At 34.9% G+C, this 17,773-nt stretch overlaps 1 protein-coding gene across 3 annotated transcripts in view; it reads left to right on the top strand.

Annotated features, from left to right (window-relative positions):
- The first annotated feature begins 799 nt into the window (after positions 1-799).
- The window catches only part of LOC117181991 (venom serine protease Bi-VSP-like), a 337,275-nt gene continuing 320,301 nt past the window's right edge, over positions 800-17,773 (top strand). For 2 of the 3 annotated variants that reach the window (XR_004468234.1, XR_004468235.1), the window contains exon 1: positions 800-1,013. Coding sequence is in view for 1 of the 3 variants with exons in the window: in XM_033375009.1 (XP_033230900.1) it covers positions 1,005-1,013 (9 nt within the window). In the remaining 2 variants the exon portion in view is untranslated. The remainder of the gene's footprint in view (positions 1,014-17,773) is intronic. The other variant, XM_033375009.1, reaches the window with a different exon arrangement.

Below are 17,773 nucleotides of genomic sequence, written 5' to 3'. Positions count from 1 at the left end.
TGTAAAATCGGTAACTCTGTGTATGCCGTAAGCTTAAGGAAATTGTAAATATGTGCATGCGCACTCTCTGTGGTTAACATTACTTAATAGGTTATTTATATTTGTATATTAGAGCGATGGATCCACGTTTCTTATGAATGTACGGTCATGGAATCTGGTAATTAAATCTTGAACTCAATTTTCTGTTTCAGTTGTAGATTTTTCAAATTTTCCCGCTCGAAGATTAGAGTTACGGTAAATTACCGGAGTTTCGGATATTCATCATTGTAAGTTTCACGGAAATTCATAATCCACGTTCAGGCCAGGATTGTACTAGCATTTACGTCGCCAAACGAGTAGGAGATTAACGGAACTTATAGTTTTGTTTTAGTTCAGTCTCTCTAGGTGGCGCGCTGCCGAGTGAGGGTCCAGGAGATTCAGGTCAAGTTTGGGTATTATGCTGCTCATGCCTGATTTGAATTTTCCCGCGCGAAGTTGAGTCTGGCAAACTGTCGAGATTCATGAAGCTTTCTTCTGAAAAGGTTCATGAATATTGGAATCAGGTTTTAGTATGGAGATTGCCATGACTTAATCTGGTTAATGATCCTAGGTTATTGAAAATAGTTTATATTTTAGTTATAAGAGATCAGTTCACAGTTTAACCACTAGGCGTCGTACTCAAGCAAGTCAAAACTTTTATTTCGATGTCATTTTAGTATTTAGCTTGTAAAACCATGATCAAACGTACTTTTATTCAGTTATTACTTTAATTCCTAGGATTTTCTCAATAGTGGCGCTGTGAGGAACTCAGGAACTTTGATATATTTGAAGTATCACTTTGCACAGGACCTGTCACTTTCGCACTTTCGTTCTTGGTCTCGCGGGCGACACGTGTCTTGATGTTAAGAATTTAAGACGCCGAGAAAAATTAAAATAATTCAAGAAAGAACGAAGGCATTTTGGGATATGCGTTTTACTATTATATCACCCCTGGACATTAAATAAAAGAAAGAAAGATAACCAGGATGCCGAAGGTAAATCTTATTCTAATTCAGCAAGCTGCGCAATGGTGGAACTCCACCCGTCCTTAGAATCTTCTGGGACCTTACTTCCACCATCGCCAAGCTTGTCCCTCTAAGTGCTCCTTTTTTATTCTCTCTGTGTGCGATTTTATCGAGACAGTGTGCACCGGGTTTCTTCTGAAATATTTTTTTTTTCTTACCACACATCGCGATGAAATCGACCACGTGGTCCCGACCTAACCTCTGTTCGTCGTTATGAGTTGATTAGTTGATTAGTTTTGGAAGTTTCAATAAATTGGGCTGTTGATGTCTTTTAAGAACCACCTCACAGAGATCCCTCTGTTTCTTTCCTGAGATTTTCTATACTCCTTTTTCTGAGATTTTCCTGTATCCCTGTTCTCATCCTATTTTCCTATTCACCATTTTAGGATCCTCTGAATGTTCTATTTTCTTTTAAAGTTTGCCGGGTTTAGGGCATTTTTCTCGTATGTAGACGATTTAAGGAGTCTGGCTGGCGCCCAATTTAATTGAATCATATGCGTATATGCACATTTGCGAGCATATACATATACGTATATATTCCACTACCGATGTGAAATAGATGTGAAATAGATGTGAAATAGAAGTGAAATAGATTTGAAATACTCATGTGAAATAGTTAGTCTCGCTACCTTATAAGTGTATTCTTATTTATAATATGTTTTAATTAATTCACCTATTCTCTTAACTTTGAATTATTTTTTAAAATTTCTTTGGAAAAGTTAAATTAGAAAAAATTATTTTAAAAAGTGTGCAGAATTTGTAAAACTAATATAACTTTGAAAATTCATGAGATAGGCAAAACTCTGAAAATTAGTAAATTCAATAAAGTTTTTTGAAAATTAGTAAAATTCTTGAAGTTTGAAAATTAAAAAAAAAAATTTGGGTAGTTTACTAGAGTATAGATCAATCACCTCCCCACTCCAAATTGACTCGAGTACAAACCACTCCCTCTCCAAAGTTCCTATAGTACATATCACCCCACTCTAAATTCCCCATAGCACAGATCACCCTCACTCCGAATTCCCTATAGTACCCATCACCCTCCACTTCAAATTTTCATGGTACAGACCAAGCCCCACTCCAAATTTCCTATAATACAGGTAACCCCCAACACGGATTCCCTATAGTACAGATCACCCCCACTTCAAATTCCCTATAGTACAGACCAACCCCCACTCCAAAATTCTCCATAGTACAGATCACCCCCACTCCAAATTCCCCATAGTACAGACCATCCCCCACTCCGAATTCCCCAAAGTGCACACCAACCTACTCCAAATTCCCCATAGTACGGATCATGCCCACTCTAAATTCTCCATAGTACACACCACCCCCCACTCCAAATTCCCCAAAGTGGTCCTATTCTACTCATTTGGATCAGTTTATATTTATGGAAATACTTATTTAAATCATTCGACTTATCCATTTTTTCACGTTCAAGAATGATTATTTGAAACTAAATACTATTTTGATTTATCACTGAGATATCAGTATGAGTTTCCAGAGATTGACAGGTGAACAAGTAGTAGAAATAGAGAGATTTAGAATATATATAAATATTCTTCTGTGTAAGTGTAACATATATAGACATTTTTCCGAAACATTCTGCTTAGTTTTTTATTAATCAATCTCCGGATTTGTATTCGCATAAGCAGCTATGTTTCTCACATTAGGCAAAATCCATCAGCCTAATTATCGTTTTAAACTTTTTTCTGAATAGAAAAATAATGCTACAAACACTTTATAAACTTTTGACTGACGATGGGAAGATATTTTTATTAAACAGTTTCAAATCATAGATGCTTAAAAATTTTGTTTGAATCAATTTTAGTTTTAATAAGCTTGGAAATTAGTGTTATTAGAGCATTTTTTCTGAAATAATTTTTACTGCAAATTTTGTCTACGCAGTGGAACAATAATGTTAGAGAAACTAGATCCGATTTTACGAGTAATAAGCAAAAGTTAGTTTTTGTCTTAAGTTATTCTCTACACCATAATGTTGTTCTACATAGCTTCTTATTAGCTGGCTTCAGATTATTCAGATGATACATAACCATTGCAACGCTTACTTTAAAGGCGGATAAGACTAAATTTACTTCGAATGTTTCAATAGCTTTTATTTTTTGCTTTTGCATACACCGAGAATTATAAACTTTTAAAATCCCTCAACCCCACCCCAAGCTGTAATTTGCACAAGTGGTTTTCATTATTATTCCCCGTTTCCAATCTCAACACGAAAGGCGAAATTTTTAAACAGCCCCCCCCCCCCAGCTAGTGGTAAAAAAGGAGGAGTTGGTTCCTGCAGATCCATTGGAAACGCGGGATAATAATGAAAACTAATATAAAAAATTGCAGCTTGGGGCGGGGTTGAGGAATTTTAAAAGCTTATAATTCTCGGTGTATGCAAAAATAAATAATAAAAGCTATTGAAACATTCGAAGTAAATTTAGTCTTATCCGTCTTTAAAGTAAGCGTTGCAATGGTTATGTATCGTCTGAATGACACTGAAGCCAGCTAATAAAAAACTATGTAGAACAAAATTATGGTGTAGAGAATAACTTAAGACAAAAACTAATTTTTTCTCATCACTCGTAAAATTGGATCTAGTTTCTCTAACATTATTGTTCCACTGCGTAGACAAAATTTACAGTAAAAATTATTTAAGAAAAGATGCTCCAATAACATCAATTTCCAAGTTTATTGAGACTAAAATTGATTGAAACAAAATTTTTAAGCATCTATGGTTTGAAACTGTTAAATAAAAATATCTTCGCATCGACATTAAAAAGTTTATAGAGTGTTTATAGCATTATTTTTATATTTGGAAAAAAGTTTTATACGAGAATTAGGTTAATGGATGTTGTCCAATGTGAGAAACATAGCTGCTCATACGAATACAAATCCAGAGAATGATCCATAAGAACTAAGCAGAATGTTTCGTAAAAATGTTTAGAACAAGATTTATTTTTAAGGGTGAAATTTTACTAAACGAATAACACTTTTTCTGTTGCTTATAATATTTTATACACATTTCTAACATTTGACTAAAAATTTTAAATTAAAAATAGGTTTATAATTTTTTAATTCTATAAAAACGTTTATGCGTATACCAACTGTAAAAAAATAAAATAAAAAACAGTCAAAACAATATTTTTATACTATTTAAAAATAAAACAAACTAAAAATGTATTCCATAAAGAAAAAACAAATTTCAGTGTGAATATTATAGCAATTTTTTTTTGTTTTTATCATAAAATTTTACCAAGTTTCTCTGACGTGCAGGAAATCATGATATATTTCCAAAAATTCATTAAATATCCTATGAGTATTAGATTCTAGAAAATTCAAAGTCAATCAACTATAAATGTTACACTTACACAGAGGTATATCATGGAAAAAACTTCCATTCGACGTAGATTCAAAGAAAAAATTCAAACATACCCTTAAAATGTGTAGGTGAAAATGAATAATTGAAATAATGAATAACATTAAACTTATTTAAGTAAACTCTTGTGCGAGAGTTTTGGCTTGGTTGCGGCGAATTTAGTGTCGTGGAATTAGTAAGTAGGAATTTTTTATTAGTATATCACGAGTTTCCTTTAGTGAAAATATTTTTTAATTTTCTCTGTTCCTACTACTTGTTCACCTGTGAATCTCTGGAATCACACACTGATATCTCAGTGATAGATCGAAATACTATTTTCTTTTAAATAATTATTCTTCAACGTGAAGAAATGGACAAGTCGATTGATTCATATGAGTAAAATAAGTATTGCCATAAATATAAAAGAATCCATATGCCCAAGCGGCTTCTCGACTTCGGTTTAAGGAGTTTTTTTATCCTTCCTAGTGATGTTTTATTCGTTAAATGTCGCAGTAAATTTTCATAATTTCAGATTGTCCGCACTAAAAACACGCGATGGCCAAAGTTCGTATCATGAACGTCGTGAAAATACGTTACGTATCATGACAAATTCCAACACCAATAATTCAAGTAAACTGAGCATTGAGTGATCAAGAATTTCACTCCGTATTAATTATATTCACGGAATAGAACTTTGTAAATATAATTGTCATCGTTCTGCCACCTGATACGTTTATAAAATGCACGATTTTATTTTTTCTTCAAGGTTAATTAATATGAGGAAACTGACCTGGATCGCAAGGGGCATAGAGGAAGTGGAAGGGATTAGGTTTTGTTATAGATGTCACAATGCTGTCTTCTACATATATATATAATTAAAAATTTGTCGTAAGGACAACCGCAGGATTTCGCCGGGAGCGGGTGCTAATCTGAAAAATTGCACCCGCTTCCAGCGAAATCGCGGTAAAATTTCAGCCACAACCACGTCTCACAACCGTGAGATAGGTGTTTACAGTCTGTAAAGGAATCAATACGACGGTCCAGCAAAAGCCTCGTGCACGTAGGAGTGACAGAGATGGTAATAAAGCACTCTTAGTGCCGCATTGTGCCTTTGAATGTAGGTCGTTCCCGCGTGAGTTAGACAACTAGATAGTATGTGAGCTAAATGCTCGGGGTGTGCATGGCACAAGACATTGACTGATCCTTCACATTTCTGTGGAAGAGACCGTGCATCCTCTTCTCGAGGACCTGTTCACGAAAGTTTTTCTCTTGTGCTTTCTTAATCTGGGCTTTCAGGAGTGAGTACTCGAGATAGATAAGATTTGATGCATTTTGCTCACCCCTAATACTGAAGTCAAGTCCGAGTGTTTCAGCAGCCTCCTCCGCTGCTTTGTACAGAAATGCTCCTTTTCCCACTTCTTCGTGATTCCTGACCATTTTAAGAAGAGAGTCTCTTCCATTTGCCAGAATAACCCAGAATAATCCTGTTATGAAGACATTCAAGACTCAATATTTCGCGACCCCTTTGACGGCGTGAGATGTACAGTCGCGGAACGGAAGACTTAAGATGCATGCTTTTGTTCCTGTGCATAACCTTTCTTGTCCCGATATCAAGAGATCTGAGCTCGTTCTTTCTCCATGGAACTACTCCAAATGAATAGAGAAGTACGGGGACGGCAAGCATGTTCGTTCCAGATACTTTGTTCCTCGCCGATAGTTCGGAAGACCAAATCTGTCGGATGAGACGTTTGTATCTGCTTCGGAGAGTATCCTTTATAGATGTCACATCCTGAATGCGGCTCTGTGGCATTCCTAGGTATGTATAAGTCTCTCCAGCGCAATGGTGTCGTATGCACTTGCTCTCTCTTTTTAGCATAGATCTTAAGATCGTCCATATAAAATACATGAGTGACCTTGTACTTTCGATCGGCAGGTTTGCCGCACAAGTACCCGTCGGAATGGCGAAGTGCTAGAGATATTGGCAATAATGTAAGGCAAAAGAACAGTGGGCTCATGGTGTCGCCCTGAAACACACCTCTCTGAAAGGTGACCTTGTTAGTTGTCACACGATTTTTTTCAGATGAGATAGTAAATCTGGTTTTCCAAAGCGGCATCAATCTCTCTATGTACCCAACTATTTGCGGATGAACCTTTAAGATTTCCAAAAGACAGATGATAAGTCTGTGGGAGGTCGAATCGAAAGTTTTCCGATAATCAATCCAGGCCATCGATAGGTCCCGCTGGTACAATGTTGCATCTTTGCAGACACATCTATCGATAAGCAGGTTCTCCCGACATCCAGCTACGCCTTTCTTTGAGCCTCGTTGTTCATACATTTCTTGCCACACAGGTTCCATTGCCCGAACAATCCTATCATTTAGGATAGCTGTGAATATCTTATAAGGTGTGTTCAGACAAGTTACTGGCCTGTAATTCTTTTAGTCAGCTAAGTTGCCTATTTTCGGCAGGAGTCTTGTGCGCCCTTCCACCAACGACTCTGGAATTGGCTCTTCCGACTTCAAATATGAGATGAAAATGCGGGCCAAATGCTGATGGGTTGAAGAAAACTTCTTCCACCAGAAGGTTTTGATACAATCTGGTCCCGGTGCGGAATAGTTCTTCATCCTTCTTAATACTTTTTTCACCTCCTCGGTAGTGATGGGTGGGCATTCTTTATCAGGTGTTATGACGGCAACACATAACTCCTTGAAGTTATTTATATTTTCTGAGTCTTCGTCCAGTCTATGCTGAACTTCGTAGACTTCTCTCCAAAATACTTCGACCTCCTATGGTTTGGGTGGGTGATCGACAGTAGCTGGAGGGTCTTGGAAGAGTCGAGATGGATTCGAGAGAAACTGTTGATTTTCTCTGACCCACCTCTCCTTCCGCTCTAGACTTCTCTTAGCGTCAGATAGTATCCGTATTCTCTCAACAATATGCTGCCTAAAGGTCAGCAGCTTTGACTTGTTAAGTGTGTGATAACGGGTCCGGAGTTCGCGCGCGAACTTTCGAACCTTGGCTGTAAAATTCCTGCCAGATGTGATGTAGTCAATCACACACTGAATGCGGGACATATACTGTCTTGCCCAGCCTATCTTTATGGCAAGTTGAGGCATTCGTCTTTTGGTCTTATGATCAACCGTTGGTTTTGTTTTACGGTTCGTATCGGCCAAAGCTCTCGCTGCATTAAACACACAATAATTGATAGCCCAGAGGTCGGATTCTCCAGAAAAATGTCCACGAAGCTCGTCATCCATTTCAGCCAGATCTTTAGGCTTGAGAGAAACCTTGGTGTTGATGTTTCTCCGGGTCATAAAGCATCGCTCATCCTCTATCGGATGCCTGTCCGCGGTTGGTTTTAGTGTCGCCTCTCTTTCTCTGTTGCCGGCTTGTTCTAGCTGTGGTAGAGTAGGCGTTCCGCTTACATAGCCCCTTTTACGGAGAAGTTCAGCATGGTTTCGCAGACGTTGCTGCGAAAAGTGCGATAGCTCCGGGTGTTTCTCGCACCACAGAGCATGCAGCCGTGCCATGTAACTGCGTTCAGGGGCCACACTCGCATCGTAGCACTCTAGCAAGTCGTGATTCAAACACTCCGTCCACCCAAAGGTCGCGAGATCCCGCCGATCCATCGCATTGAATCCATTTTCTTTGGCTACCTCAGCTCTAGATTGGTCGGCATTGTTGGCCGACCCATTGTCGGGAGCCCGTTCTCAGCGATTTAGAGAGCAGATGTAAACTAATATTATGTTGGAGATTGTACATATTTTTGTCGTAGTTAAGTTGTTTTCCGGTTATGAATAACAAACTCTATCTGATACCTTTCGAAATGAAATGAAAGTAGATGATATAATGTTAGAATTTAGTAGAAAATGACGAATACTGAACACAAATCCAAAAGTATCAAATAAGATAGTAGTAAGTGACTCAACTAAAAAAGTATTACTGAATATAACATTTATGCCAAATGATAGAGTCGACCAATCATGCAGCGCTTCACGCGGCAAAGACATGAACCTCCGTCGTCTGGTACGAGAATGTCGTCGATCTGGACTTGGTATTTCTCGAGTGACAATGGCCATTATTGTGTACTGTTATTTGTGTTAGAAACAATTATAGCCTGTCTGCAATAAGCTATGGATATAATAGCTTTCTCTTGAAAGTGAGGCTGGCCCTTGGCCACTTGGATTTTTCTTAAAGCGACGCTATATACTTTGACGTAATGACGATTACGATTCTCCCCACATATAGATGTGATGTATTATATCCTATTATATTTGCAGCCGCTCTCTTATTTATTGTTGTGATAGTAAAGTGAGGGGCTTAAAAGATAATTTTGCAAAGATTAGCACCAAAGTCTTGAATGATAAGTGTCATGCCTAACTGACACTGAGTAATCAGTGATCCGCGCTGATTAAATCAGTGACGGAATTCCACTGAGAGAACATCAGTGAAATACCACTAAGTGTTCGTGGAACATTTCTAGCTGTTTCAACATGTGAAATGATACTGCTGAATTTTAAGAGAGTATATTTGGTATTTCTTCTTTCAGTATAGAATTCTTTGGAATATAATTTTTTCTACTTTTGAAATACATTCTATAGTTATTCTAATCACTTTATTCACAGATTAGTATACAATTTTTTTCTAACTTGAAAAAGATGGATAAGCCGAATGATTTAAATGTGTCTTTTAATAAATATAAAATGCTTCACATGTCCAAGTGACAGTATACTAATCTAGTTTTTGGACAAAAGAATTAATTTCTTTAACCACGTAAGAGCCGAGTTTTTTGTGCATGTATACAATGCTTTATGTTGGCATCGTAAATAAATGCAACAATATTTATTGTGTTTCAAATTTTTGTAAATGGAAAGAAAAAATTCTCTTGCCTATGATTTAAAAAAATGAAAGTTATGGAATTTTGGAACGCTTTTCTTATTATCTTTATATTCTGCATAAGCAGATGAATAAATTCAGATAAACAGGCTTTAGAGGTTGGAAAGGTACTTTCCGGTTTTCCTACCCATTAAACAGGTTTGCGAGATATTCGATACTAATCCAGAAAACCTCCGTGACTATATACGATATTCCTAATACTTTTTATTCATACTTTTTGAAAGTTTTACATTTTTTATTAAAAACAAAAATAATTTTTAATAACGGAAAAGGGATTGTAAAGTTTCTATGCATAATTTTCCATTATGGAAATTTTCTCTACCATTCACGTTTTCATCGAGAAATAAGAAAACCTACTGGACTAAATACGAGATTCCTAATACCTTTATTCATATTTTTTTAGCTGTACATTTTCTAAAAAACATTAAAAATAAAATTTTTATAACGGAAAAAGCATTAAAAATTTTTAGGAATAACTTTTAGTCATATAAATGTTTTCTACGCTTTACGTTTTCAACAAGAAAACCTATACGAGTAGATACGATGTTCCAGATATATTTGATTGATATTTTTTGAAAGTTGTACATTTTTTATTAAAAGCAAAAAATAATTTTTAATAATAATGGAAATTTTTTTCATGCATGACAGATGTATTATCAATTTATTTATTAGATTCACAATAGATATTAGAGAAATTTGTAAAGTTTTCTGTGTATCACGACAACCTTATTTTTCAGCAGTAATAAACCAAATTTTTTTTATTTTTGGAATAATTTTTTTGTCTGTAGCAAGTTTAAAAATATTGTTCTTCATTAAACTTTTTCCTCTGTTGATATATGAAGATGTCTTCTTGTCAAATTCAGAATTTATATTCTAGTTTTTTACTAATCAAATACATATACGCTTTTTAAACTATTAAGTTGTGATTACTGGATCACATCATTATTATATCTATAAATAACTGTTGAGTAGAATAATACAATTGAATGTGATATACATCTTACTTTTGTTCATTTTCATAAAGTACCTTTTATAAAAGGCGCCTTATTTATCAAAGCCTCGTTAAAATATATTACTACGTATAGTTAAGATTAGAACCGAAATAAGATGCTTCGTGCAATTTAAAATATTTGAGGCACTAAGAGACGCCTGTATAGCAAATAGCATTGAATCCGCGAACATTCCGAGACTCTGTACCAGAATGCTACTAGCAATATCACGCAAGCGCAGTAGCGCTGCGCTGTTACAGTATGCAATGTGAGAGTAGGCAATCGAGCAAATTCTCTTCAATTGCTTGTCCCCACAGCTACACAATTAATATTATACATGACCGTGGCCAATGTGGATGTACCTCCCGTGGAAATACTGTTGCATAAATTAGACTAGTAGGCTAAAGAGAGATAGAGAGAGAGCGAGCGAGAGAGCAATCCAACATATTAGAATGGCAATACATTGACCATGCTACTGAAAAATTTTGATTAAAAATGAAGATTGCTATTATAAATGAAAATCTTATTTATATAAAAGCCTTAAAATTAATTCGACTACTTATGACGCACATTTAGAAAGATGCATTATGGATTGTTATCTCGCCAACAAATATCAATCAATAACAGTAGCCTTAGTTTAACATAAATAGTTAAACTAATAATCATTTAAACATTCTGGCTAGGTAAATTGAATTACCATCAGAACAATAGAACAATAAACCAATTCACTAGAATGTTGTTTATAGCTGGATCGGAAATAACTAATAATGTTTTCAGATTCATTATAAGCAACATTTATGATTAAAATATTTATAATTGAAAAAACTTGCAGGATTGATGGTTCTGGCTGAAATATCAAAGTAATATTTTCAATTAATCCAGCAAAATTTAACGACATAGCAACAGTGCATGAAGGCACATGTATCAAATATTGCTTACTCTGTGTCTTATTAACATCCGCTTTTTGAGTGATTTGAACTTCGGTGGTCATACCTTTCCCATAGGAGTCAGAAAAAACACCACGAACCTTTAGCTATTCGTCGACCAGCTCTCTTACCTTGCTAGGTAAGAAGCCCGATCCTATTAGGGAACCTTCTCTTCCCCCCCCCCTCTCTCTTTCTCTCTCTCTCTCTCTCTGTCTTTCTTAGTGATTGTCTCTAACTCTAATACGCAAAACTTTAAAAATAAAAAGTAAGAAAAAATGTTGGAAGGTTGTGAAAGTAAATTTGGTCCAATTAATTATATAAAACAATTAATTAGTATTTTAAATTATTGATTCCGCCCACTGACTCGACGGTCCAGTGGTAGTATTTTAGAAAACTTATCTTCGTAAAATAAATGTTTACAATTTAAAAAATAACAAAAACAATTAAGAGATTAAAAACCTTAAGTGTTTGTCTGGATTCCTCCGGCATCCAATATAAAATTATTGGTGTGTAACAGACAGTTAGTGACAGCGGTGGGATTTTGAATCATGTCATTGTTATCCAGTTTTTGCGGGATTTTTACTCCTGTCATTATTTGGCAGTTTTTTGGAAATGGTAACAAAATTTGATTTTTTTCAAAATTTTGTACTTAGTAGCAGGACATTGGATCTGTTTTTTATCTAGTTCAGTGCTTTTAAAATTAGTAATATTAAATTCGTACCTACAGAAATTGCATTTTAAATAATAAAAGTGGTACCCCTCACTGCTAAGTATACAACTTAGGTTAAACAATAACCAAAAATGTTTGATCTGGTGTTTATTTCCAAAAAAATCAATTCAAAAATAATTGTTTAATTATTTTAACCTATCAGTATTGACTAAGTCAACCCTTAAATAAAGGAAGACTAGACAAGCCTAACGGCCAGCCGAGACTTATTCAAAGTTCAAGCTCCAAGCCTATGGGCCAGCACTTTAATGTTTACAGGTGGTTTATTTGATTCTGAATTAAAATGAAGAATAGGATGAGGATAATAGATAACGAAAAAAAACTTATCTGGTTTAATTTTACAAATAAAATTGTAGAATATTTCGTTAACTATTTATAACCATTCAAAATTGAAAAGAAATTGACTTGATATGTAGGGAGTCTAGACAAGTCTAGAGGCCAGTCGAAACCTCCTATAAGGTTCAGGCGGCAAGCCTATGGGTCAACGCCTGAATGATTCCGGTTTAAATGTTTTATATTACTTCTTTAAAACAATTTAAATTGAAAAAAAAAGAAATTAACTAAGTTAAATGTTTTGGATTACTTGTTTAAAACAATTTAAAAAATAAATAATTAAAGAAGAATGAAAAGTGGCTAATAATGTGAATATGAGCATGAACCATTCAACGGCAGTTGTTAGTTGAGCAATTTTTGTCAAAAAAATAATTGTATTACGAAATCAAGAAAGTTATTCAATGCTCTGTAAAAACGGTTAACAACCCCGTAAACATACGATTTGTAGATCCCGCGCAGCTGAGAAAGGAAGATATCTTCGCTGAGATTGAAGGTCCTAACGAATTCAATTGTCTATTCAATACCCTATTGAATAACGGTCAATAAAAGTTGGACCGAAAAAAATCATAGGGTAACGAGGTAGACTTGAATTATCGAACCTATCACGTCTTCGCTCTCTAATGAATTAGAAATTTTCTCTGAAATTCTACTACTACGGAATTCTTCTGAGAACGCAGTTGATATTGAAGAAGAGATCTTTAAGAAAATCTCAGAGAGGGACTTAAGGGAAAATTTCTAAATCAATTGCGGAATTAGAAAAATTATTGTAAGGAAAATGATTATTTCTGATAATATAATAGCAAGACTTCGTAAGCCGTACAATTTTGAAATTATAACGCACTGATGCCCCCCTTTGTTTCCAAACCGACGGTCGTGTATGAAAGTTGGATCCCCACCGGTATGAGTCTATTTTCTTCTGCATTTCGCGGCGGTAGTGTAGGTCTATCATTTTGCACCAGTACCGATTCAAACTTTATCTTGGAAGAGGTATTTTTGATGAATTTCACCCAACATACCGCTATTGAGCATACAGTGTCAGGTTATAATTTCCAAACCATAGGCTCTGTACAGAACGCATTGTTCGGCACGGCTCTGTCCTTCTAGGTTATCTCTTCGCTTACCCAGTTGGGACACCCCAGAGTAAGTGGGATATTGTGGCAGGTTGCCTTAGAACCTCTGGCATTATAAAGGTAGATGCTTCCCTCTTAAGTAGGTTAACGCTTTCTTTTAATAAATTAAATAACAAAACAAACAAAACAAAAAGATATATATTTATATACATATATCTTATACCCTCACATGAGGGAGAAAATAAGACAGCTACAAAATTAATAGTATACATGGCCGTGACCAATGTGGATGCACCTACCGTGGAATTACTGTAGCAGAAATAAGACTAGTAAACTAAAAAGAGATAAAGAGAGAGCAATACAACATTTTAGAATCGCAATACATTGACTGCGCTACACCGAGTACAATGTTGGAGAGCAGTGGCACGTGCCAGCCTCCTCTCAGCGCCTACAATTATGCCACCTCATTCCCTTCCTATTATCCGGATAATCGCGAGACTCAACGCCACTGAAAAATGTTGATTAACAATAAAAATTGTTATTAAAAATGAAAATCTTATTCAGCTAAAAGCCTTAAAATAAATTCGACTAACTATTACGCACTTTTAAAAAGATGCATTATGGATTGGTATCTCGCCAACAAATATCAATCAATAACACTTGCCCTCGTTAGAAATATCGACACTCTTCGTAAAGCATGGATAGATCGATTCAATCATGAACACAATGAAAACGTAGCTCAATAAATTATTGACCAGTCTCTTTACTCCTTTAAATTATATTTATCGAAACAAATGATGAGAAACTGGAAACGCAATAATAAAAGCTTTAGTTATTGCTTAACAGAAATAGTTAAACTAATAATTAGTTAAACATTCTGGCAAGGTTAATTGAATTACCATCAGAACAATAGAACAATAAACCAATTGACTAGAATGTTGTTTATAACTGGATCGGAAATAACTAATAATATTTCCAGATGTATTATAAGCAACATTTGTGATTGAAACATTTCTAATTAAAAAAACTGGCAGGATTGATGGTGATGGCTGAGATACCAAAGTAATATTTCGAATTAATCCAGAAAAATTTAACAACATAGCAACAGTGCATGAAGGCACATGTATCAAATATTGCTTACTCTGCGTCTTATTGACATCCGGTTTTTGAGTGATTTGAACTTCGGTCGTCATACCTTTCCCATAGGAGTCAGCAAAAAAACCCCACTATCCTCTCGCCATGCGAGGCGAAGAGGTCAATTCGAGACCTGGCCTACCAGCATTAATCGACGAGCTCTCTTACCTTGCTAGGTAAGAAGCCCGATCGTTATAGGGAACCTTCGATGTTTCCTTTCTCCGTCCACTTTTCCTCGCACGTGTCGCGCCGTGTATTGTCGCCCTGAAGGTTTAACTCCGATGAAGGGAGGTCTGACAATGGAGAGTTTTGGGACGTTACGTGGAGAAACGCATTGAAGGGAATGCCGATATCGGAGACTGTGTGCGATCCTTCTGCGTGAGGCTAACCACTCAACTAGCCTAAACCCAGCTTCGTGAAAACTGACGTTAAGGGAGTTTCTGAACAAAATTAAAATTGTGAAAACCTGCGAAGTGAGAATCGCGACGCATTGTGCCGGGAATGACGGATTGGACGGGGATGTGTTGAAGCGTCGTTTGCAACCCAAGGGGTAAATTACCCTGAGGGTCACCGTGCAATAAGATAATGAAACTCCGCCCACTGACTCGACGTTCCGGTGGTAGTATTTAAGGAAACTTATCTTCATAAAATAAATGTTTACAGTTTCTATGGAGCAATTCAAATAATATCTGTCATGGCGGATTACAGAAATAATTTTGGTGAAGCTCCTTATCCCTTCCCAACAGCTCGTAGTAGGTCGAGAATGCACCTCTGTGACTGTTCAAAGAAACAATGTTGGTAAAGCCTCTACGCCCTTTCAAAATCTCATGGGGCGGGAGGGCACCCCTGTCACTGGTCATAGAAATAATTTTGATTAAATCATTTGCCCCTTTCAAGCAACGCGTGGTGGGACTGGAAAGTACCCATGTGACTGGTCACAGAAATAACCTTTGCTAAGGTTTGTTAGTCTGGTGAGCCAACTAGCAAGATGGCGGATATTGAGGATCAATCAGTAGCATTAAACAAGTGGGGAAAAAATTATTTTTTAATATTGTCTTAATAATGTAGACAAAATTTCAAAAACAAATCCAATATTTGGCAAATTGTTTACAAAAATACATTGCGCTTCTGCGAAAACTATTTAAATTGCATTAGAAGTAATGTGCTGTAAAGAAAAACCAACTTTTGCAACATTAGTCTACATGTTTAGAACAAGTAGTATAGATAAATGCAAGTATTGGCCATTTATCTAATGATATACGTTCTGTTTTTCACTGACACCACTTCAAGCTTCTGTCTCGAGCGCTTAGCAATTAAACATTTATTTACTTCTATTCTCAAAACCTTTGTAATTTCAATTATTCTAAGTTAATTTATATCCTTTAAAAACTCTTAAATTGTTAATCATTATTATTCATGTTTGTTCATATTATGTATAAGAATAATATTTTATCAGATATTGTTACTTTTATACTCATAGGTCAATTTCTGTCCGTCCGTCCTAACCTACGCTAATTTGTTTTCTCGTACTATATTTAAAAAAAAATGTAGTTCTAATCGATTGAAGTCTCGAAATTTTTTGAGACTTCTAAAAATGACTAAATTTTAATAAATTTTTTTAAAAACAATTGACTTAAATGTTACTTCTTTGACTAAAAATTGATCTGTTTGACTTTTTTAAACCATCATCAACCTTTGAAAAAGGTACGCATATATACTGAAACGTCAGGAAGTTTCAAAAGGAGTTTTTTCTATGAAATAAATATCTGAGTTACGAAGTACATGTTCTTTTGACTCATATTTATTTTTTCGATTTACGATTGGACCGTAACACATAAATAATTTGAAATTTACGATTTAAAATCAATAAACCCTTTGAAATTTCAATTATTCTATGTTACTTCAAATCGTTTGAAAATTGTCAATTCTGGAATTTTTAAGCATTATTTGTGTCATTAATAATAATGATAACAAATTTAAGAATGATTAATATATAAACTATTTAAAGTAACTGTGGTAACTGTAGATGAGAAATCATTGTATTTTGGCGGTGTATTGGAAAGTCAAGATGTACAAACTGCGTGGTTTGTAAAGCAATGTTTAAAATATTGGTTTTAACATATTGGATAATAATAAATATGCACGACTTTGTGCGTTTTTATAAATATATACACTATATATTTTAAAAGATTTCAATGATTTTAAAGTATTTGGAGTGTTTCAAAAGATTTGAGAAAGATTTTAAAGATTTCCCAAAAGTTTGAGAAGATTTAAATATATTTGATGAAAATTTTGAAAATATTTTAAAGCTCTTAGAAAGATTTAAGTAATTTTATTATTTCAATAATTCCGTTGTTGGTCGGAGAACTGTTGGCTTGTTTGAAATAAATTAAATGATAGATTTCATAAAAATGTGAGAAAAATTTCAGCAATTTAAAGATTTTACATAGAACGCAAAGATTATGGAAATATTTCAAAGATTAATATGTTCCCAAAAAATGTTGCCAACATTTCGAAGATTTCAAAACAGGTTGCCAAGTTTTCTTAGCTTTCGTAAAAAATCTCAAAAATGATAAAAGATTTAAAAAATAATTCACAGGTTTCAAAAGAGTTTAGAAAGGTCCCACAGATTTCATGAAAATTTTTATGATTTCTAAAGATTCTAAATATTTAAAATGATCTTAACGATTTTAATCATTTCAAAGATTTTACAACATTTTTAAAACCATATATTAATTAAATAATGTTACTAATCCAGAAATTCATACATTTGGTATAAGGAAATTTGTATTTTTACAATATCAGCAACAAAATATAAAATTCTAAAAAGCTGAAAAACATCTTTCTATTGACATAAATAGTAAGTGTGCTCAAAGTGAATACGCTTCCTGGAATAGATTGCTCCAAATCTTCATAACCTAAAAATGAATTGTGATGTTAATTCTAACGAATTAAAGCTTGCCTTTGCCTTCATTGCGTGTATAAGAAATCTCACCAATAATTCTGTGATCCCGAACTCGCAATTTACTTTTTGTTATTGTCTAACCTAACCCGACCCCACGTGGCTCTGGCGCGAGCCACAGCATCTGCCCGTTTGCGGACACGTATGGAAGATCCAATCGGGCTCAGGTCGGAATTCGGGAATAAGTTGGGCAATTTTTGCACGGGTATACGCAAACATAGTAAGTGTTATTATTTATAACAAAAAAATTGTTTAAACAATTTTTTCAATAAATCAATTGTTTATTTAACTTTTTTCGCAATTTAGGCATCTACGATTTTTTTTAAATA

This window comes from Belonocnema kinseyi, chromosome 10, assembly GCF_010883055.1.
Source record: "Belonocnema kinseyi isolate 2016_QV_RU_SX_M_011 chromosome 10, B_treatae_v1, whole genome shotgun sequence".
In the NCBI taxonomy this organism is placed as follows: domain Eukaryota; kingdom Metazoa; phylum Arthropoda; class Insecta; order Hymenoptera; family Cynipidae; genus Belonocnema; species Belonocnema kinseyi.
Note: the sequence above shows the minus strand (reverse complement) of the source record. Positions and strands in the feature narration are given on the sequence as shown.